Genomic DNA, 23586 nt, shown 5'->3' with positions numbered 1-23586 from the left:
AAATAAAAAAATTAAAACTTGCCAGTTGTCCTATCCACCCGGGTAGTTCCACTTAGAGTGGGGATCCTCTTCAGAGACCTGGGAGTTTGATGGTTCGTTGAGTATCTTAGCTGTGCCTAGAACTGCACTCTTCTGGACAAAGATCTTAAAGGTTGTTCCCAGAATCTCCTGCAGTCACTCTAGCAGTTTAGGGGTCACACCTTAATCACACAGGTCAACAGTGGTGCCAATGAGGCCTTGACAATGTCTCTATTTCCTCTTTGAGCCATTAGTGTTTCTCATGTTCTTCCTTCTTGATATTGCTATTTTTTGGGATTGCAATGTCTACAATAACTAACAACTCTTTTCTGCTTTGTCTACCACGACAATGGTGCCATTAAAAAACTGCATTCTGTGTTTATAGATGTAAAAAAATAATATCAAAATTCAAAATTATTGGTTCTGTCAATACTTTTGCCTTTGTACATAAGTCTCTGCAGCCTTTTCTCAGTAGGCATGCTGGTATTTTATTAACTGTTTTCCAGCTGCTCTGTTAGCTGCACAGTCATTCACTTCAAAACAAGCCAATCGATTCACTGCCTTCACAAGGTCCTCCCTCTCCTTCCCCTCACTACTGGTAATAGGTGTGGTGTTTTCATTCATCACTTTACACATTTCATTCAAACATTCTGCTTACCTGTGACTTTCCATATAAGAAATTAATACATCTCTTGCTGTTTTCTCAGTTTTTTCTTTAAGTCAACATCACTCCCATCACCTCTTTGCTCTAGTTCTCCCCCCTACAAGCCTTCCTCCCTCTATATTTTTTCCGAACCCCTCCCTTCTCCCATCCTCCCCGCTTTCTTCTCATTGGGTGCTGTGTGGGGTGATGGTTGTGGTTTCTGTCCGTGATATCCCCGGAGCATGTACCAGCTCACTGCCTCTTGAGCTGCAGAAACTCTTCAGTGACGCTGCAGCCATAGGCGGACAGATTTATTTAGACACCCATGCTTTGAGAGTGACATCTGGGAGCTGGTAATTACTGCTTTTATCTTTTGCAACTGGACCAATGCACTACAGCTTTGCTGAACATCAAGCCTGCCATTGACAGTTACCATACTATTGAATGAGTGAAGTTCTTTTCTGTGCTTTTAAGGTGAGATGCAGACGCTGGAAAATAGCACACATGTATTCAGTTACACCAGGTTAGGGTGTTTTAGTATTATACAAGAAGTTGACAAAATTTCAGTTTTCACACAGATAATGTCAAATTATTTAATACTTTAAGTATTTATATCATGTTGGATGCCATTTGTGTTGATAAAACTGTCTTTTTCTGTGTGAATCATGATTACATTTAAATCGGTATGTCGTAGAGTAATTTAAAATAACAGCACTATCTGCAGCGTTGCTGCACAGTGAGAGGCTGGTTACTACGATGAAACAGCATCCCTCGTCCATTGGTTAAAAAAAAAAACTTCCTGCACAGCGTGGTGATTGGCTGGTTTGGCTGTCTGTTATTTAGAAGGTGGTTTCGTCAGAGGTTAAATATTTTATATAGAAACGCAGGCATGTTGTCGAGTAGTTGGATGTGTAGGTGTGGTTCAGAAATCAGTGTATGGAGGGCCAGAAGTGCCACGAAACAAAATCAATTATTCAATTATTGCTTCAGTGGTTCAATATCTGAATAAAAATTGAAACATAAACAATGTGTTAAATACGTAACTTAATTCATGTGTCATTAATAAATGTTTATGTAACAAACAGAGGCAGTGGCCACACTTTAAACTGCGGAGGTCAAGATAAAAAAGAATAATGAACCATTTATTATTTAGTGATGTATTTAAAAACATACATATACATACTTACAATCTCAAGTACTCAGTTTATTCCTTTTTTCTATTTGTTTTTTATTATTACATGTAGAAATATTTAAGTAGCAATTCCTTCTTCATTTGTTTACCCTCTATTTCAGGGGAGGGCATGATGCAGAGTCAAACTGGTTATTACAATCATTTATCATTTTCTACTATAGCTTATCTGCTACATACAATCCACTAGCATTATCTACTTAGTTACTTATTGTGTATTTTAATTAGCATAATAATATTAGACAATATATTTAATATCAGATGTATGCATTTTTTGTTTGCTTCCACTTTTTGCATTTTTGCACTGCAACACATTTTAGATTATTATAATATATATTATATTATGACAGCAATGAAGGTCTCTATTAATCGTAGGTCTTTATTAAGCTTATTAAATATATGCATTTCCTTTGAACATAGTAACTGTATAGAGATATTGTTAGAGTGGTGTTAACAAACACAACAGATATGGCCTTTTATCCACAAGAATTGCATTTGACTAAGTACTACAAAGAGTTGCTGATGCAGTTTACGGTTGTTGCAACACAACAACCTATTTTCCAATGCAAAAATTATATTGTTTTTATGACCGTAAAGTGTTAAGTCTTGTCTGAATTTCTGCCATTATGTCAACGTACTTCATATATGACTGATATTATTTTGTTAATTTAGAAATTAAGAGAAGCTTTGATAATAATCCATGATTAATTAGAAGTTTAAAAAGTGATTGAAAGGAAACATTACATGTTGGAACCAATTTTATTTGGTTATTCAGCACCTCATTATGACTCTAATCCAGGATTCTGTGCAACGTTCAGAGACTTACAAAAAAAAAGAACAACAGAACCAACAAGAAGTCACAACAGAGATAAAATGTGGACGGGCAACTTTTGACACATATCCACATAGATTCTGAAGCATTCCAACTTCTTTCCAGTCTGCCCCGCATCTCTTCACAAACTGCTTTAACTCTGTTACTTTGCCAAATATTAGTGAAAGCTATAGAGTGCTCTCAGATACGATTCAAACATACGTCCACTGCTGTGTGAAATACACAAACACCTTTGAAGAAGAAATTTGATTAAAAACATCAGAATACAGGCAGAAAAAACAAGAAATACAAATGGATGGATTTGATTTGTTGTCTAATATGATATGTAAAGTCACCAAAGGCCTATGTGTGGGAATTTGGTTTTTGAAATGTAGATATTATCTTGAATAATTTATGTATTTCAACAAAATAGGAAAATAATGGGCTGCATGGTGGCGCAGTTGGTAGCACTGTTGCCTTGCTGCAAGAAGGTCCTGGGTTCAATTCCCAACCAGGGGTCTTTCTGCATGGAATTTGCATGTTCTCCCTGTGCATGTGTGGGTTCTCACTGGGTACTCCATCTTCCTCCCACAGTCCAAAGAAATGCCTGTTAGGTTAATTGGTCACTCTAAATTGCCCTTAGGTGTGAGTGTGTGCATGGTTGTTTGTGTGTTGCCCTGCGATGGACTGGCGACCTGTCCAGGGTGTACCCCGCCTCTCACCCATAGACTGCGGGAGATAGGCACCAGCTCCACCACGACCCACTATGGAATAAGTGGTAGAAAATGACTGACTAAGGAAAATAAACAAGAAAAATTGACCATAATGACCATTGATGCTGTGGGCCATAGAAATATCTAAGTTGAGTCTGGTTAACAGAAAAGTCTGGCTATTAGCTTCAATCACTGCTATTCCTCAAATAAGTTGCCTAAGAATTAAATTTAAAGTGCGTGGGAGTAATTTTGTGCAAAGGGCAAATATGAATGTGTATAGGATGTTGTCACATCTCTTGTGTGGTAGGGTTATTTACTGAGATAGTTGTAGTTTATTAAAGGCTTCCTGTTATCAGTTTAGAGGAGCTACCAAGATCTCATTATGTTTGAACAAGGGTTTGTAAAGAAAAACGTGGGTGGTGTAAGCCTTATTTCTTCCTTTAAGCCTCTAGCCAACAAGTAAATGTTCATTCTTCCTGTGGAAGGTTGAAAAAATGAAGCTGTCAAATTTATAATAAATATATACAGGCCAGCATGTTAGATAACCTAAAGTGAATGCAATAATTATTTTTCAAAATGCTTTTTTAGGAAATTGACACAGGGAGTACAGGAGCAGCTTAAGAGCCACAAATGTGTACTGAAGTGGTCATATGATCTATGGTCAGCCTTAAGTGATTAGAGAGGGAGAGAACAGGAAAACCACAGCAGAGGAAGAGTAGCACAGGGCTTTGTCACATAGTTTACAGAAGACTCTGTTAAATTGTGAATTTACTGGATTGCTGGAGGAATTGGAGGGTTTTAGCCATTTTATTGCAAAGTGGAGACTTACTGGATAAATTACTATGAAAAGAAAAAGTAAGTCATATTTATATTGCGGACTTATTTTGTTTGCCATTTATTAGAAAATAGTTCTAGTAATTACCTGAAATAGGAGCATGATTGTAAAGGATGTGTGTTTTTATGGATAAGAGAAAATGGACATAATACACAATCATTTCTGTTACTTTGAACAATAGCAGCCTGATAGCCAGACATTCTGTCATTTTGTCAGTTTTTATTCATTTATAAAATTTTAACAAATTGATCACATGAGATCAATCTGTGTTTTTTTTAATCCATCAGACAAGCCAACATTATCCAAATCTGCAGTGTGGCTTCTTTTGTTCCAGCCTGTGCTTTTTAGATCAATTTGAACTGTCTGCTTTTTATCACAGATTCATCCCTGCTGAGCACACCCAGAGTCTAAAGACAAACCTGACCAAACTGGACTGCAACAATACGATCCACCACAGTGCGGAAGGAAGGGTCGTCTGGGATATCAAACAAACAACAAAACCTCACTGGCCAGCAGTAGATCTGCAAAATCCACTTCAAAACATACGGCTTCGAGACTCAGGGTCACCTTTCATCGAGGTAGTGGGCAGACAATTATCCCGCTCACCATGTACTCCCCTCAGAGTTTGCATCGCTGGGGCATCACTCACAGTGAGAGCATGGAGCGCTTAGCTTACAACCAAGGTAGGCCCAAGGTTTAAATTTAAAAGACTGACCTTATCTGTTCTATTTTAACAACTAAAAACCCCCCACAAAAATACCACACTCATGTTTTTGGATATTCATTAGATCACACACCAGTCTGTTTAAATGAAAAGGTGCAAAGTACTGGGGAAATACATGTACATTGCTGATTTTAAAGAAAGTAATAAAACATTTGTGTTAAAGAAATATCTAATTATTCTGGCAAATACCAAAGAAAAATATTTTTTGGTAATTGTAACTGACCTAAAACAGGAAACGTTTAGTTTGGTTTAATGTGAGACAGTGAGGGGAAAAAATGCTTTGTGCCTTTTTTATATCTATAGTGTTCATCTAGTTGAGAGTAAATATTTTAAAGTCTAAACGTGCTAAGAACTCTGTAAGATTTATGTTTTCAAGCTAATAAATTTCAATTGAAAGGGGAAAATCCTGAATGAAGTTACCATAACTCATGGATGTACCACCCTCTTTCAGCTACACCCTGCAGTTCACACTTCCAGCTGTAGGGGGCGGCAGGCTAGCAGCAGCCTGTAAAATCATTACGTAGTGCTGGTTGCTGCCTTTTGTGAGCTTCGTGGGCCTCCTGACGCCGCCTCCTCACAGGGTGCAGCAGCGGGACCATTGAGACGCCAACTGTCGGTTAGGTTTGCTGGGTGTAAACAAATCTGTACACCTCCGAGATCTACGGAAAATAAAACCTTTATGAGAACCTGTTTGCTGCGCTGTAACAGCCGGCCCTGGCGCTCATCATGTAGGAAAACTGACGCATGTTTGACGCCCGGGAGCGGTGTAACTTTTGTTGACAGCTGATTCTTCTGGTTAAACCAGTGCCATCATTTAACCGGTGGGATCCCGGACATTTTATTACTATGCTGTGCCTAAATCGCTAGCTAACTAACGGCGAAGAATCTGGATAATTTGTGCGGTTTTTTTTTTTTGCATCAAGGCGCTCAGCTAGCTTGCATAATATTCCCTTGAACATGGCATCTGCTGCTGCGGAGCACGACCTGTCTCTGTCTGAGGCGGACAGCAGCAAAGAGAAAGGCCAGGTGTTCGGGATACTGAGGCTACAGGAGGAGAAATCAGGTGCAGGGGATAAGGCGAACAGCACAGTGAGAGGAGGTGGTGTGGTAGACGGGCGATGGCAGGCTCCTATCTTCGCTTTAGCCAGGAAAGCATCAGAGACCATTTCAGGAAGCATTCATGTCCTTCCCAAAGTGTCGGAACACAGGACTTCCCTTCCTGGGGACTGGACTGTCCAAGGTACAGTATGCTGGTAGTAATATGCTGGTGTGATAAATGAAACAGTGTATCAGACCCAGTTCTCTCTCTTGCTGTATGTAGTTTCCACCATAGTGCGACCAATCAATGTTCCACACTCATGCATCCTCCTCTGTTTGCACTGATGCACGCAGCTTTCTAACCCGAGGCCTCACATGATGCACGGATGCATTTAGAAATGAGTTCCCTTGGGGTTAACACACTCCACGCTCTGTCATTCAGTTGTCTAAACTACAAAAGCCTCCCAACTCTGTCCACTCAGCAGTTGGCGTCTTTATTTTCTCAGCAGCATCATCTCTTACCTTCTCACTCGCTCTGCTAAATATAAACTGGTAGCTGTCACCCTTTTTTGTTTTACCACAAACTTGCTTTTAAAATGAACCAGATCAAGTAATATGGGTCCTTACTTTGATAAGATTCACTATTTAGATAACAATGTGTCACACTGTTTTGTTTAAGGATTTCAGAGTGCTTTTTTAGATTTTTATTTGTAAAACATGGATCATTTTGCATCCACTTCATGAATATCTGCTACTTTTTGTTAGTCTATCACATAAAATACCCTAAAATACATTGAGGTTTCTGACTGAAATGTAACACAATGTGAAACTGTTCTACTTTTGTTGATATTTGTTATAATTTAGCTAAAATGTAAATTTCTTCGGCAGTTTCCTCTTACAAAATGCTCAAATTTATGTTAGATTATGTGTTGTAGCCCAAAGCTTGCAGCTGCGTTTGTGTTCTGACTTCTGACAGTTTTTGATCAACATTAGAACCATGCATACAGTGAAACCAGTAGTCACATTCATTCAGTGCTTCAAAAGCCATTTGCCTGTGCTTCAGTCACCTGCAGAAAAATGTCTGCCTCCATGCTAACTTGCTGCGGCAACAGTGCCTCCTGACTTTGCTCTATCCTCTGGCGGTGTTTGGCTACACATTAACTCAAACCTCCACGTGTGGAGCATTTAAAAGCAGATCACCCTTAGGTGATCACAGGGTCAGGCCCTGGAGGTTTTCTTTACTGGAAAAAAAAAAATCATAAAGCAGTTGATTGCAATGTTGCATAAATGCATTCTCAAACTAAACTGCTCTGGGCCATGATATTATGGTTGGTTTTAAAGGGATAGGTCAGGGTTTTTTAAAGGATATTCTGTGGAACGGTTATAAGCACCCTTGCAGTAGATAAATCTCCTGGCATTTCCGTTCAGTATAAATTCAGTGGGTCCCGGAGCCTGAAGCTAACAGCGAGGAAGAAAGGGGCCCAGACCAAAGCATCATAATCGTGTACCTTAAAACTATCCTCAAGTTCCTATTGTGTGGATATAATTACACAGAAGCCAATGATTGATTACACAGTAAATGGAGATAGGTGGCGGTGCGCCACCGATGATCTTCCTGTGTTAAACTCCTGCTGAGAACAGAATATGTAAAGCATTTCTGTTCAGAGTAACCAACTAAATGGAAAACAAGGCGCTTTAAAAATTATTAAAATAGCGTGCACTTTAACTGCTATAATATGTTTTGGTCTTCAGACGGCTTTGCTTAATTCAGACGGTTACGCTGGTCATAAACACTTTACATGTTCCTTTCACAGTTCATATTCTACCCAGGAAGATCACTGGTGGCGCACCATCTCCAACCTCTCCAGGCTACTAATAAGTCTAAAAATAAACTCTCAATTTGTAGCCTTAAAAGTCTTAAATATGTCCAGATTTACAAAATAAATGTTTTTAAGTTACATCAGAGAGTTGTACATTCATTCACTTATTGCTTCTTAAATCAATTTAATTTTAAGTCAATGAGCCAGTTTCTGCTAAAACTGGTTTCATTGAAAATGTTTTTGTCACATTATCCACTGCTAGCTCAATGGAAAGTATCTAATTTAAGAAAGTTTGACTTAAAAGCAGGGATTTCAGCAGTTTAGCAGGCCAAAATCTGTTGTAGGTAATCAGTACAAAGCTCAAGTTGACTCGATATATTTAATATGCTTACATTTGTCGGATCAACATGAATTATTTAGCTACTATAGTAACCTTTTTCTTAAATCTATCTGCTGTGGTATCTTATCAGCTGTAGTTTTAAAACGGCATCATCTTTAAAGGATTGATGGGTGGCACTTTTGCAGACGCCATGTAGTAGCATATCATGATGCATTTATCCATGTGTTTGTGTTCCCACAGAAATCAACAGACTGTACCTTTTTTTGGTTTCCTAAATACTGCTGCAGTGGCCATAGAAGGTGGTCACAGACCATGTGTTAACAACGGGACGCTTAGTCGCTTCTCCTCTTCACTTCCTGCCATCTTTACCTATGCTGACCTTTCAGCACGACCACCATAAGCACGTGGGTTCAGCCTTTGAAAAGGGTGAACTGTGCATCAGACATTATAAAATAGGAGCATACCCAAATATGCCGAGCAATTGAGATCGTTTGAAGGCAAAATCAGAATGTTATGCTAAATTCCAAACAAAATGCACACCCATAGGTTTTTAAAAAATGTTATACCTTGATACTGGTTGGTTGCGTTCATGTCAGCGTTTCGGAGTAGTAAAATGTAAGCCAATATATTTTAACTGTCTACTGAGGGGATTTCTTTCCCCACAGCCATGCGTGACCCCATGGCCATGGAGCGGGCCAACCTACTGAACATGGCAAAGCTCAGCATCAAAGGCCTGATTGAGTCGGCTCTGAGCTTCGGACGGACGCTGGACTCAGACTACCCACCTCTCCAGCAGTTCTTTGTGGTCATGGAGCACTGTCTGAAACACGGCCTCCGAGGTAAGTAAAGGAGGATCCTTTAGATATGTTTGTGTAGGCTAGGAAATTGTCTCATCTACCCGCCCTAACAGAGTTCTCACTCATTCATTTGCACATATGCATGTCTGAGCAGTTTCCCCCTGTTTTTCCAGTGAAGAAGTCCTTCCTGGGTTTCAACAAGTCTCTGTGGGGTCCTCTGGAGCTGGTGGAGAAGCTGTGTCCGGAAGCATCAGAGATCTCTGCCTCTGTACGAGACCTACCTGGGCTCAAGTAAGGATTAAACTCCTGCACACGCTTGTTTGGTCTCATTGGGCTGATCTGCAGCAGTTAAACAAACAGGTGTTACAGGAGATGGTGACCTGATCCCGCTCAGGGAAGTACCTGTGTGTTATTTACTTTCACTTCGCCTTTCACTTCTTTCTTCCTCTATTGCTCTTTTCTACAGACAACCAAAAAATAGTCATGCTACCATCAGAAGTAAAAATCATTGTCAGCATTAAGCAACGGCTAGTTTAAATAATTCAATTAAATTAAATATGTTTTTCCTTTATACAAGTAATGCATTTATTGCTTATTTTTTTACCTGAGTGCATTTGAAAGTTGAAAGATGTGGACAATAATTCTCCAGACAGGAAACCAAGTAAGAAATATTAATTGTTTCTCCAATCCAGCAAAATGAGGAACATTTGTGTGTTTGTCTGCCAAAAGCGCAGTCTGTTTCCTTTTGGTGGCGCTGAGTCAGACTGAAAGACATGCAGCAAAGCGGTGCACACTCCAACGTTAAGAAAAGGCTGATGAAATATGGTTCTGCGCTAGAGGCTACAAACACAAAAAAAATGTTATAATACAGAGAATCTGTGCAGAGATGAGCATGCATAAATTAAATTAGAATATATTTAGTTAATTTAATTAAGTTAATTTATTTCAGTTACTCAATTAAAGAAGTGAAAATTATATATGATATAGAATTATTATACACAAAGTAATATTTAATTAATTTTATTACGGCTTACAGCTAATGAGAAGGTGATTTTTCTCCTTAGTGCAGCTTCTGATGCTGCATCAGATTCAGGGTTAGCACCCTGCACTGTTTTTCTACCACACATTTTCCTTACACTCAATTTTAAATTAATATTCTGGGATACAGCCAGCTTGTATAGGAATGACCCTTTGGGGTTTACCCTCTTGCAGGCAGTATCAGTGACTGTCTGCTGGAAAACTGTAAAGTTGCACCATAAAATGTCTGCATAAAATATTTTTTTATTATTATTGTTTTTAAATTTTGTTTATATTGTTTAATGTCTGCTGATCAGAAATTTGCATTTTCATTTGCAATAAGCTATAATCATAAAGCACTTTAAATATATCATGCCGTGTATATTGAATCTATATAATATCAGGGTTTTATTTTCAACTTGAATTATTAAAAATTAATATTTTGATGAGATTCTAATTTATTAACATGCACCTGTATAACAATAACAATGGATTCTTAGATATGTAGAGTTTAATTTTTTTGGTTTTAAGTTTCTTACATCAGTGGTCAGATGAAGTGTCCAATCACAGTGTCAGCACAAAGATATTATGACCCAGAACAACTTTGTGTTCTGCAGGACCCCTCTGGGCAGAGCCAGGGCATGGCTTCGTCTGGCACTTATGCAGAAACGGCTGGCCGACTACCTGCGACTCCTCATCACTCGAAAAGACCTCCTCAGGTACACCCAAGACAAAGAAAACACCCCAGTCTGCTCATTGTATTTTGAAAGCTGTGTTAGGGTAAAGGCACCTCGTGACAATCTCTTGCATCTTCACACTCAGTGATTTTTACGAGGATTCGGCGCTGATGCTGGAGGAGGAGGGAGCGGTGATTGTGGGCCTGCTGGTGGGCCTGAACGTCATCGATGCTAACCTGTGTGTCAAAGGCGAGGACTTGGACTCTCAGGTAACCGAGGCTTTAAACACCATCACACAGTGAAAATAATACTTTCACATCATCCATTTACCGTTAACTCTGCAAATAGTGTGTTAACCCGACTAAAAAAAGGATGAGTGATCATAATAAAAGTATTTCCACTTGGATCAATAAAACCTTTCTGATCCTGGATGTATTGAAGTGGCTTTATCTTGCCATTAGGCAGGGAGAAAGGTTGGTGGTGTGTTGTTTTTTTTTTTATGCCAATAATGAGCAGATATGTTCCCGTCAGTGTTTCGAAAATGCTGCTCAGCTAATGTTCACACCAGGTTAACTAAGGCTGGGATATATAGTAAAGCATAGTCCAGCTGCTGTTGAAATCTTGTATTTGAATGATCTGAATACAATGACTTATGTATTTCAATGTATGGTCTGCTGTCTCTGCTTTTTTTCTAAGTACTTCAACTCTTCAGTGACTATTTGCCTATTTGTCTTTTCCTTTCAGGTCGGAGTGATTGACTTTTCCATGTATTTGAAAAATGACATGGATGATTACAGGAGCGAGGAGAGGTGCAGCCATCTCTTCACTGATTCATGCAGCTGGTGTCTGCCTCCGAATGTGATTCACAGCTGTTTTCTTTTTTCTGTTTCCATGACAACAGGAATAGCCAGATAGCATCCATCTTGGATCAGAAGAACTACGTAGAAGAACTGAACCGGCAACTTAAGTAAGGCTTTCTTCAAAAACAACTTAAATTTAGTGCAAGTCCAATTTAAAACAAACAAAAAAAGTTTGTTTTTATTTGTGTTTTTCTGTGCAGCTCCACGGTTCATGGTCTTCAGAGCAGAGTCGATTCACTAGAGAAGTCCAACTCGAAGCTCATAGAGGAGGTGGGGGCTACAAAAACAAAATCTCCAAGTCGAAACTCCAGAAATGAAGTGTCAGGGTGAGCTTTATTACTATTGAACTGTGTGTGTCTGCAGCTAGCCATAGCCAAGAACAACATCATCAAACTGCAGGAAGAAAACCAGCAGTTGAGGGGTGAAAACAACCTGATTTTGCTGAAGGCACAACAACATTTGGAGGTAAACTGCAACACATTCACAAACCAAAATGAAAAATGTCCTTTCTTATTGCAGCTTAAACTGAAGCCAAAACTAAAATATTTTTAGCTTTTACCATGAACTGGCTACACTAATATACCACTTGATAAGGCTGCTTAACTATCTTTTTGTGTCAAAATTGTGCTCATATAAGATATATTAGTGATCTTATAAGTCTCATATTTATTGATTGTCATTCTGATTGACTTGCATACCACACAGAAAGCAATGTCATTTATATTAGGGATAGGCAATTAACGCCTCAGAAAGTAAAAAGTATGATAAGATTGGTGTAGTTTTCTGTTAATAATAAATTCCACCTGGCAATATCTGCCAACTCTAACAACTGGCAGCAAAGTTGGGATTGAATCGATTTTCCACTGTTGGTTTCAAGATAGGAACAATAAATAATAAATTGTCATATTTGAAATTATAATTGGATGAAGTTAGTGTTTGCTGTTTAAAGGTTGCTTCTTTGATAATGGGTAATTTATATGTTAATATTATGCATTAAAAACAACATGTTTTAGCAAATCGGATCTTAAACAAGTGGGTCATGCTTGCAAGCTTGTGATGGTGCTGGGTTTCTTCTCTGAGGCAGGATTAGAGAGCTCGCAGAAGTTGCCCACTGTGATGTCATCAGGCGGCGACCACCACACCAGAGGAATTCAGAAAAATGTGTGTTCATGGCGCGTTACACAAGCAAGGCTAAAAATACAGTCTACTTGAGGTCTTTTTTTTTTACTTTTTCAAAGAGAGAGATTTAAAAAAACCTGGATAATAAAATCTTACTGGCTGCAGCTACTTGTTCAAGGTTACCAACATGTTATAATTTTAGGCAAACAAACCCAAGAATGCATCAATTTGAAAACATTTACTTCTTCACTAGCCTGAATAGCATCATTTGCTTGAAAGAGCACTTTTTGACATGAAATATTATGTATCAAAATAAAAACGACTTGTCGATCTCTGGAACATCATCAGCAATATAGAATATTATTTCAGATCAATCTGATGTCATGGTGGAGGCCTTCTGGAGAGGACTTGGTCAGAGCAGTGAAATGTGCAAACACTGCAATTTTTAAGAGTATTTGGTTACACTAAGAAGGAACAAGTCTGACATGATGTATTTTCTGCCAATGTTATTTATTCAGGTAACTCAAGGCGACGCGTCAGTGGAGCGGGACACCTACAAACAGTCACGTCATGGTTTGGATGAGATGTACAATGAAGCCAGGAGGCAGCTGAAAGAGGAGTGCCAGCTCAGACAGGTCAGGCTCGGGGTGTGTGTAATGGATGTGTAAAATGTGTAAAAAAGGACTCAAACATCAGATCACATGTGTTTTCTGTCCATACTCAGGATGTTGAGAATGAGCTGGTTGCACAGGTGTCGATGAAACAGGAAATGGAGCTGGCCATGAAGCTTCTGGAAAAAGATATTCATGAAAAACAGGTTAAGGCAGAATTCTGGTTTCTATAAATCTAATGGGAAATAATGATGATTATGGAGGGGGATTGTGTTGACTTCTATTTTTTTTTTTCAACGAACAGGACACACTGATTGGACTGAGGCATCAACTGGATGAGGTGAAAGCCATCAATGTAGAAATGTACCAGAAGATGCAGGTAATGGCCCAAACACGCTCACCCTCTTCATAATCACTCCTGTGTGTGAAAGCCACTCTTTCTCTCCCACCTAGTCATCCGACGAGGAGATGAAGAAGAAGAACGACGTGATCAGCCGCCTGGAGGAGAAGACGAATCAGATCAATGCCACCATGAAGCAGCTGGAACAGAGGTGAGATGTTCTCCCCTGCCTGTAGACGCACATCACACCTCTTTAATAAATGCATTGGTGCCATGTGCCATACCAGGTCCTCTCCACCTCGATGTTTCCTTTATTGACTTAGTACAGAGGTGTCAAAGTCCAGTCCTCGAAGGCCTGTGTCCACGCCCCCTAAGGATGTGTACCTGGTCCAGTACACCTTAATGCTTGAATGTTTCTACAATTTTAAGAGTGCGATAACACTGCTCCCATAAAAGTGAATTTCTTTGAAGGCTTTGCATGCATCTTTACTAAGAGTGCTTAGTAAAACGTGAGAGCATTATAAAGGCACTAGTTGGTTGGGATATATCCATGCTGAAGAGAAGTAGGGAAGAAAATGTGGACAGTTTATTTAGACCATCTTTTACTTCACTCAATGTTCAGGGTTTCCCCAAGGAACCAAGATGCATTTCACACGTTGTTGATACCTGACAGAATTACATCTGACTTTATGTCAGGTTTATGTCACCTTTGCTGCAGGCCTGCAGCTACAGTAAAAGATTAAAACCCCTTAACTAAAAAAAAATGGGTGATTGCACTATTTGTGTGAAATAAGGGAGAAGATGATATTATACATGAGGATTTAATGAGTGATGTCCTTGTGGAAACCCGGCCCTCTGTCATGGCTTATTTGTGAAAAGATAAACTGCTGATATTTTCATGCAAGTTAAAATGTTATTATTTAGCTGCCTGCTGGTTTGTTGATGATTCAACGATTTTCTCCTCGCTCGCTTTCTCAGAGTCCACACAGTCCATCCCTCCCCTCCTCTCCCCATCGGTTAAGTCTCCATCTTATCTGTGATTGGTTCTGAGTGTGCTGCTCCACAGGTTTATGCAGGCAGGCGGTGCAGGACACAGACTCTGTTTAGACTCTCACTCTCCAATTAAAAAAGGGATAAATGAGATGAGAACTTACCAGCTAATGTGGGAGATAACTTACATTTCAATGCAATTTGTGTGGTTTTTCAAATTTGAATCTTTCATGATAGTAATGTTCTCAAAAAGTGTCAGATTTTGTGAGATATAGGTATGCTCATCTGTTTTTCTACATCACATTTCCCTCCTTCACCTCCCAGCCTCTTCTCCAGTATTTCCAGTGAAAACTTGTATGCAGCCTAAATTCTGACTTTTAGGAACCAATGTCTCATTAACACGTCATGCTTGTCTTGAAAAGTCACCAAACTGTTCAGTGTAACCGAGGCCGCATTAGCGTACTGATGTATTGACATCCTTTCTTCCTTTCTTTCCTCCCTCTTCCCTCCTTTCTGTTCATCTCATTTATCCCATCCCATTCATTTTGCTTTGCTTGAAACCTCAACGTCTTATTATTTCCGCCCCCTGGTTTCTGTTCCTGCTCCCCTTGTGCAGCGATAAAGATCTGCTCAGCCAGACCAGAACACTTGCCATGTCATTTGTTAAGTGTGCCAGCACAGACACAGAGCACCAGTACAAGCTGGTCAAAGACATCTCCTTTTGAGGACACGCTCGCACCGATAACTCACTGAACTCTGAACAACATTCCTGTTATTTAACTCACTATAATGAAATGGTTTTAGGGGCCAGAGAGGCACAGCAGAATCGGGTAAAACACAGATGTTTGGTTCAGTTCCTGAGACGGTCCTGAGATTCATGGTGATATTTGAGACGGGTTTAATGATGTTGCGTCCAGAGAACTGTTTGATTGTTGATTAAATGCCAGTTAAATGAATTATACACTACCTATATATTCAGTCACATGTGCAACACACTCAGTTCCAACAGTGGTCAGTTTATATGCAGTAAGATAGTTTGAAGTGTAATCATTGGGTCTTTTTTATTGTTATTAAGTGGGAACACCAAAAGTAGGGTGAGTCATTTGTAGCGTTTTGTCAGAATAGTGATGTTAATGCAGTCACAGAGCGGCATCTACTTTGTTTTTTTCCCGTTTTGTTACATTTACAGTAAAAGTTTCAGAAATCTTTGTGTGATTTTTATGTGACAAATCAACACAACGTTGTGTGTAAATAAGAAATTGAAGGAAATGGATATATGGTTTTCACCTTTTCCACCAAAACAGATCTAAAAAGTGTGGCGTGCATTTGAACTCAGTCCACTTTAATCCAATACCCATGAAAGGAATCCAGTGCAAACAATCGCCTTGAGAAGACACAGAATTCGTTGGTAATTAGTCCGTAATTTAACGTCAGTATATATCCAGCTGTTCTGTGAAGGCCTCAGAGATTTGTAGAGAACATCATGAAGACCAGGGAACACAGCAGGTTTTGTTAATCCCACAGAGCACTGGTTAACTCATCATTTGAAAATAGATTTATAAGTTTAATGAGACTAAACTGAGCTTTTTGCAGTACATGCAAAAACCTGTGGAGAGAAATCAAAGTCCTTAAAACATTATCCCAATGGTGACGCATGGAGATGGTGGTGGCAGTGTCATGCTGTGGGGATGCTTTTTATTTGAATCAAGAACAGGGAAACTTGTCAGCGTGAAATGGATACAGCAAAATCCTAGAAGTCTGCAGCTACAGTCAAAGATTAAAACCAGCTGTAGAGGGAGGAGGCGATTTTTCGGCCGCTCCCTTGTTTAATGGTCGCTAGACCAGATCAGTACAACTTGCACTCAGACTTGGCAAAGTTATTCCACCAGATGCCCTTCCTGACACAACCTGGAGTTGAATCCATTTCCCCCGTAACAAAGATGCAGACTTACCCCACTACACCACGAGGGAACTAATGCATCACAAAACCCTGAATCCGCTTCCTTCCACTTCACAAATGTGCTATTTTGTGTTGGTATTTCACATAAAATCACAGTAAAATAAACTGAGGTTTTTGGCTGTAAAGTGACGAAATGTGAAAAAGTTCAAGAGGTGTGTCAACTTTTCATGGTATCCAGAAGTCAGTCAGGGAGGATTTCAGAGCAGACATGCTGTCAGACAGGATTGTGTTTGTGCAGCCCTGTGCTTCAGATCTGTTGCTGGTTTGTGCTGCATGTGTTGCACCTCCTGACCTGCTTCAAAGTGGCTGTGACGACCCCGTCTGTGCCTGCAATCAGTCCCTCCTGACCTCACTCTCAAGCTGTCTGTAGTAAAAGTTTCTGTAAGAGTTAATTCAGTTTTTAGACACATTGCAGAATATATTTTAAAATTTTGCAGGGTCAAATTCCCAGACGTGAAATATTGTGTGCAGAAACAGAGCTGTAAAAATCTGCATTGTTCTTGTTTTTGGCATATTGACTGACTTCTGTGATATACAGTATATTAAAAATAATCCTTCTGACTATTCTAACTTACATGTTTATAAAACTTTGGATTTTTAGGCAGAAATAAAGACCAAGTTCTGCTAGTTAAACCTCACAACTGTTATCTTTTACCACAGTGATCAATAAATGAAAGTGTTTTGAAAGTGCTGGTTGTGGCTGGAGTTTTTATTCAGCTTGCTGCTGAAATACCTGCAGTTTATTTGCCAGTTTAGGTATACGACCTTAAGTCAACTATATTTTTTGTTTTGGATTGCTCAGATTAGTTTTTATGGGTTTTCTCCTCCTGAAAATAAATTTTGTAACAGACCATCCATAAAGGCCCTTGTGTATAAAATGAGAGGAATGGGAGGAATTTCTGACTGGCCACTAAAGCTGAACTTGGCTACCAGTTATTTCACTTTATTTTTCACTCTTTTCTTTCCATGGATGTATTACTTTGTAGCTTCAAACAGCTGTTCGAATCTCATCCCTCTACAGCACACTTTTACTTTTTAGCAGCCTTCACTTCAACCCCATCTTTTACTGCAGTACAAGCGTTGTCTTCAACCCATCCTCCCGTCCATCATTTTACTTCCCTGTTTGTTTTATTTTCTCCCCGTGAGCACACGCCTCCCAGATTTTTCTCTCCATGGTCCTGAGTTTGTCCCCTGGTTATAATGGTGCAGATTACAGGAGGCAGAGAGGGACCGCAGCTCCGCCGAGGAGGGGTCCAGACGCTTCAAGCTGGACTTTGCCAACAAGGCCGACAGCCTGCAGCGGCAGATCGAGCACAGAGAGAAGCAGCTGTAAGCAAACTCCACTGTCTGAGAGCGTCAGACCTGCACACTTTCATCGCATCCCCACCACACAATATTTACCTCTGGACATAGTAAATACTCAACATAATGTATTTTATTACTCCTGTCTTTAATTTAAGTAATCAACCCGTTTGAAAAAGATATGTAAAGAATCTGTCTGCAGTACTATGATGTGTTTTTTTTTTTTTCTTATGGTTACGTTGGACATTCAGGCAGCAGCTGGAGACAGACCTGAAGATTGAGAGGGAGTGGAGACAGACGTTACAAAATGATCTGGACAGAGAGAGAGACATGGTTTCTCAGCTCAGCACAGAGGCCTTACAGATCAATGGACTGAAGAAGGTGAGAAAATATAAAACACAAAGCCTTGCATAAGTATTAAAATCCCTTAAAGCTTTTCACATTTTGTCACGTTAACAACTGCAAACTTTTATATGTTTCATTTTATGAAAATGGTGCATAATTATGAAGTGGAAGAAGAATGAAACCTGCTATTTGTGATTCTATTTTATAAAAATTGAGTCAAATTTTAAGGATCCACCTTTCACTGTGGCACGCCTCTGCCACCAGAACACATTTATTTTTGCCAGTTCCTTTCAATGTGACTTAAGCTCAGATGAACAACAATTTAAATTCCTGCCACAGATTCTTATTCTGATCTAGGTCTGGACTTTGACTAGGCCATTCTAACACATAAATATTATTTGATTGAAACCGCTCCGTCATATCTTTATATGTTTGTATGTTTAGCGTCGTTCTCCTGCTGGAAGGCGAACCTCCGCCCCAGTCTCAAGCATTTTGCAGCCTCTAACAGGTGTTCTTCCAGGAATATCTTGTATTTAGCTCCATTCATCTTCTGATCAATTGTGGACAGTTTCCACGTCCCCACATCATAACCACAGCATGATGCTGTTTTGCCACTGGGTGGTGTGTTCAGGGTCTTAGTTTTCCTCAACACAATGTTTTGCATGTAGTCCAGCAGCTTCGTTTAGTCTTACCTGGTGTTCAAAATGGTTGCTGGGTCGCCTGGTCAGAAGAGTCGACACTTATTATGGCTTTATTTCAACATGGCCGTCTTCTTGCCCCTCTTGCATAAAGGCCAGATTTGTGGAATGCACAACTAAAAGTATTCCTCTATACAGATACTCCCACCAGAGCTGTGGATCTCTGCAGCTCTTCCAGAGTTACAACGAGCCTCTTTGCTCCATCTCGGATTAAATCCTCCTGTTGCCTAGCCTCTCAGTTTAAGTGGACATCCACTCTGTAGTAGGTTTACAGTTTTGCCATACTCTTTCCTTTCAGGGAGCAGATCAGCTTGTCTCAAATGGCTTATTTGAGGAATTCTGAGGGTAGTTGTATGGACTGGGGTGAAGGAGTAAAAGAGGTGGAATAAATCTGCACGCTACAATGTTTTTGCAAAGAAATATTTTAACAACCATCTATCATTTTACCTCTAATTCACTAGGTGCAAATGGAGCGTTATCGCATATCCTTCCTCCCTGCAGCTGTTAGACTTTGTAACCATCACTGCTCCCAACAAACTCAATACGTGTTTTTACATCCATGCAGATGTTTGCGCAGTTGTTCGCTTATTTTCTGTGAATATACGGTTGTTCTTTCTCGCCCAGACATGCGTTTTTGTAGGTTTCCGGTCACCCAACTATGTTGCACACTTCATTTACTTTAATTTAACCTGAGTGTGCCATGTTTGTAACTGCACAGTATTTCTCTATTGTGATGTGGGTTTTTCTTTTAATGTCCCCTCTATTCTAATTTTGACTTCTGCTTTGATTCAGATTTTTATAGTTTTTAGTCTTGTGACATTGTTGTAGTTTTTTTTTATTTTGTATTAGCCATTAGCTGTTTTACTTTGCTGCTGACACACCTGAATGTACCCACTGTGGGACAATAAAGGATATTTCTATTCAATTCTATTAAGTACTTTCGTTTGTCCATCACAGAAATCACAGTAAGCTTCACTGATGTTTGTGGTTATGTGACAAATAGTACCAAAAGTTGAAAGGTTATTAATACCTTTGCAAGGCACCGTACAGTGTGTATGCTTCAAAGACACTGACGTCTGCTGAACGTTGATCTGATCTGAAGCGTTCCTTTCGTTTTCACTGGAGCTTTTCCAGGAGTTCCACCGTCTTCAGGATGAAAACATTCAGCTGAAGACCATCTGCGAGGACCAAGAAAAGGCTCTGGAGGAACTCGGATCCAAACTTAGCGAGTATGTAAACTCTAACCAGCTTTCTGTCAAACACGTCCCTCAGCTTCAACCTGATGATTTGTTAGGTTATTTAAAGATAACTTAACCTCCAGTTATACCAACTTATGGTTTGTACTGTTTAGACAAAGTTTTTTATTTCAGTCTCTTCCACAGTTTTTAAATATTTTTTGTCTATCAGGTCTAAATTGAAGATTGAGGACATCAAAGAAGCCAACAAAGCCCTGCAGGTGAAATCTCAGACCTTTGTAGCCAGCTTTACTAACTAAATAACTAAAATGCAACACAATAATTGTTCAACTCAGTAAATTAGAATACCACAGAAAAGTGTCTTTATTTTAGTAATTCAATTGACATGCTTATCTGTTCAGAGCATTCATAAATGATCATTTTGATTAATTGATTGATTGTGGCTTACAGCAAATACAAGTAAAAAGATTCAGATTCCCAGAATATGACAGTATTACATACGACCAACAAAAAGGGAATTTTAATACAGGAATGTTCATGGTCATTTTCTGGCCTACGCAGTCATAAGGAAGACTGCTGACTTTTAGTGTTGTCCAGTAGACAGTCACTGGCAACTTCCACAAGAAAGGCAAGCCACAAAATGTTATTGCCAAATAATTTGGCTGTTCAGAGTGCCGTATCCAACCACACTAATAGAAAGTTAAGTGGAGGAAAAAAGTATGGCAGAAAACGGTTGACAAGCACCATCACATCCTTAAGAGGATGGTGAAGCAAAGCTCAGGTTCACAAGGTGTGGACTGAACCCGGAGCCATAGCTTCAGTAACCACAGTACACAGACGTGCCCAGGACATGGGCTACAACTGTCCCTTTCCTTGTGTTACACCTCCATAGTTAGAAGCTTCTTACCTGAGCTGAGGAGAAATAGAACTAGACTGTTGCTCAGTTGTCCAAAGTCCTCTTTTAAGATTAAAGTAGAGTGCATTTTATTTTACAGTGTTTTATCAAATCCACATTCAGTGCAGCCATCTACCTAAAATCTTTGAGCACTTCATGCTTTCCGCTGCTGACGAGCTTCATGGAGATGCTGATTTCATTTTCCAACAGGACTTGGCACCAGCCCACACTGCTAAAAGTTCCAGTACCTGATTTAATGTCAGTGGTGATACTGTAATTAATTGGCCAACAAACTGGCAAAAGGATCCCTGGCTGAGTACTTAGTGCATATTACAGTACATGTAGTAATAGTTTACATTAGGCTAAAACTTCCTTGTTGAAATTGTTTTTTATTAGTCTTCTGATGAACTGAATGTGGGGTTTTCATTAACTGTCAGCCATAATCATCATAATTAACAAAAATAAACACATATAACTCTGTGTGTACTCAATCTATGAGAGTTTTAGTTCTTGTATTGAATTACTATGAATTGACTTTTCAATGATATTCTGATAAATAGAGATGCACCTGTAAAGTGAAGTAAACAGCCTGGTGTTTGCTTTCAGGGGGGTCAGGTGTGGTTGAAGGATAAAGATGCCACTCACTGCAAGCTGTGTGAGAAGGAGTTTTCCATTTCAAGACGAAAGGTCAGTACTCTGGAGTAAAAACCACAAGTTGACCTTTTCATTCTAGCCATTTAGATTTAGCCTCCAGCGGAAAACTGAAGTCACAGGAAGGAGGGCTCTAAGATTAAAGTTGACCTTCTGTTGACAGCACCACTGCAGGAACTGTGGGGAGATTTTCTGCAACAGCTGCTCTGACAACGAGCTTCCTCTGCCTGCCTCTCCCAAACCAGTCAGAGTCTGTGACACCTGCCACGCTCTTCTCCTCCAGAGATGTTCCTCCAATACATGAGATGGACCTCCACCACCACCACCTGCCAGGACATCTAAAGTCAGATACTGATCTACTCTCAAGCTCTTCACCAGACCCATCTAAGGGTGGACCACTTCGACAAATCCTGATTATATGCATAGTTTTTTTGTTTCTTTAATGTTGTCGGGCTGAATGAGCACCATCTCCTATGTTTCTTTCAAGTCTGTTTGTGCAGTTTTTCAACAGTCTAAAGTCTAACAAGGGAAAGGGGAAGTAATGACTCTGCTCTATTTCTGGCTTGTCTAATACGAAGTTAAAAAGTGTCTATTTGTAGCAAAGAAAATAAAAAATACAGGGGCAGCATTCATGGAGGGGAAGGGTTTTAAAAAGTCAAACATTGTTTTGAAGACTCTAAAAGACATAACGGAGTGTAATATATGGAGTTGGAACAGCAGCGCTGCTGTTCGTCTTTGGTTGTGGTGATCAGAGAGTTGGGACCTGAAAGAAGGACCAACTTTATAAAGACCTGAATGTGAAACTGCACTGACTGGTTCTGCTAAATGGGTTTCTGAACCAAACCCAGTTTTTCTCACTACTCCATCGTCATAATGCACGTGACAAACTTTAAACCTAAACTGATGAGATTATATAGTTGGTACACAAGGACATGTGCCTTTTTGTTGTATTTTTTTTTATTGCACATTGGGGAACCTTTATTTTGTGAAGTAAAAACAAACTTTAATTGTCCTAAAGCAATCAAAACTAGTATTAATCCTAACTGGCAGGTTGAATTTAAATCCAAAACAGATGCTCGCCTACAGTTAAAATATTGACTGCAAATATTTTTACAAGGATTATCTGAGCTGTAAAAACAGGTCTTGCTGAAGATAAACATAATCATGTTGAGACAGATGTCCTGTTGGACAGAAAAGGCCTGTTGGACACAAACTTTGTCAGTTTTAAAACTGGGCCAGACTTATAATAGTGCCATCTGAGCCAATGTAAATACAGTAAATACCATTCATCTGTTTCTCACGTTGCTGAAGTATTCTCCAAACTGTTGCAAAGACATTTCTGTAAGAAAACAATTGCTGTCTTGAAATATTTCAAAGTAGCAACACTAGCTGTTCAGTTGAGATTAAAGCCACACTAATGCAGTGGATCCTCCCCAGAGGACCGAGAGGAGCAACAGAATCTCTTTGTGTTGATGAACCATTAATGGCACACGCAGGTATTTGCCAATCATGTAGTTTATTAAATGTAAATCTTTTGTATTTATGTTCAATTTCTGTGAATTATGCACATTGATTTGTCTAAACAATCGATGTTAACTTGAAGTCAGCTGTTAAAGTCATTTCAGTGCTGCTCCATGGTTTACAAGGAAAGTTTAAAACTCATTTTTTTGGGGGGGGGGGGGGGGGGGGGGGGGTTTCTACCAGTCATGGGTCACGCAGTATGAAAGCTAACAGAGACTATCCCTGCCAGAAAAAACATCCTGTTATATCAGGATAACTGGATAATTGCCTGGGGAAAATGCTTTGTTTTGGACCTCCATAAAGTGTTTAAAAAAACAACAGTGTGTTTTTGTCTTCTGTTCGGTTTATTTCTGTTTCAGGCTGACTGAGAGCTGTCTGTGGCTGTACTGGTGGACAGGCCAGGACGTGCAGCATTTGAATACAACCTGTTATCCTTATTATTCAGATGAAATTGTCTTTAAAAAAACAAAAGGCCT

General features: G+C 39.5%; 1 protein-coding gene across 6 annotated transcripts; it reads left to right on the top strand.

Moving 5' to 3' along the window:
- The first annotated feature begins 866 nt into the window (after positions 1 to 866).
- On the top strand, positions 867 to 23273 carry rufy2 (RUN and FYVE domain containing 2). Of its 6 annotated transcripts, none has more exons than XM_047362852.1 (20): positions 867 to 1014; positions 4589 to 4892; positions 8797 to 8970; positions 9102 to 9219; positions 10563 to 10664; positions 10768 to 10891; positions 11367 to 11431; positions 11524 to 11589; positions 11683 to 11752; positions 11846 to 11947; positions 13120 to 13236; positions 13326 to 13418; positions 13517 to 13591; positions 13666 to 13763; positions 17712 to 17831; positions 18056 to 18185; positions 19973 to 20076; positions 20255 to 20303; positions 21545 to 21625; positions 21753 to 23273. In XM_047362852.1, the coding sequence occupies exons 2-20, from the start codon at positions 4817 to 4819 to the stop codon at positions 21891 to 21893; spliced, it is 1905 nt and encodes a 634-aa protein (XP_047218808.1). In that variant the 5' UTR covers positions 867 to 1014; positions 4589 to 4816; the 3' UTR covers positions 21894 to 23273. The 6 variants fall into 6 exon arrangements, with proteins under 6 accessions (XP_047218808.1, XP_047218807.1, XP_047218809.1 ...); XM_047362851.1 differs by having other exon boundaries at positions 957 to 1135; XM_047362853.1 differs by having other exon boundaries at positions 958 to 1135; positions 19982 to 20076.
- The last annotated feature ends 313 nt before the right edge of the window (positions 23274 to 23586 follow it).

The sequence above is a fragment of the Girardinichthys multiradiatus genome, chromosome 4, assembly GCF_021462225.1.
Source record: "Girardinichthys multiradiatus isolate DD_20200921_A chromosome 4, DD_fGirMul_XY1, whole genome shotgun sequence".
Lineage (NCBI taxonomy): Eukaryota > Metazoa > Chordata > Actinopteri > Cyprinodontiformes > Goodeidae > Girardinichthys > Girardinichthys multiradiatus.
Note: the sequence above shows the minus strand (reverse complement) of the source record. Positions and strands in the feature narration are given on the sequence as shown.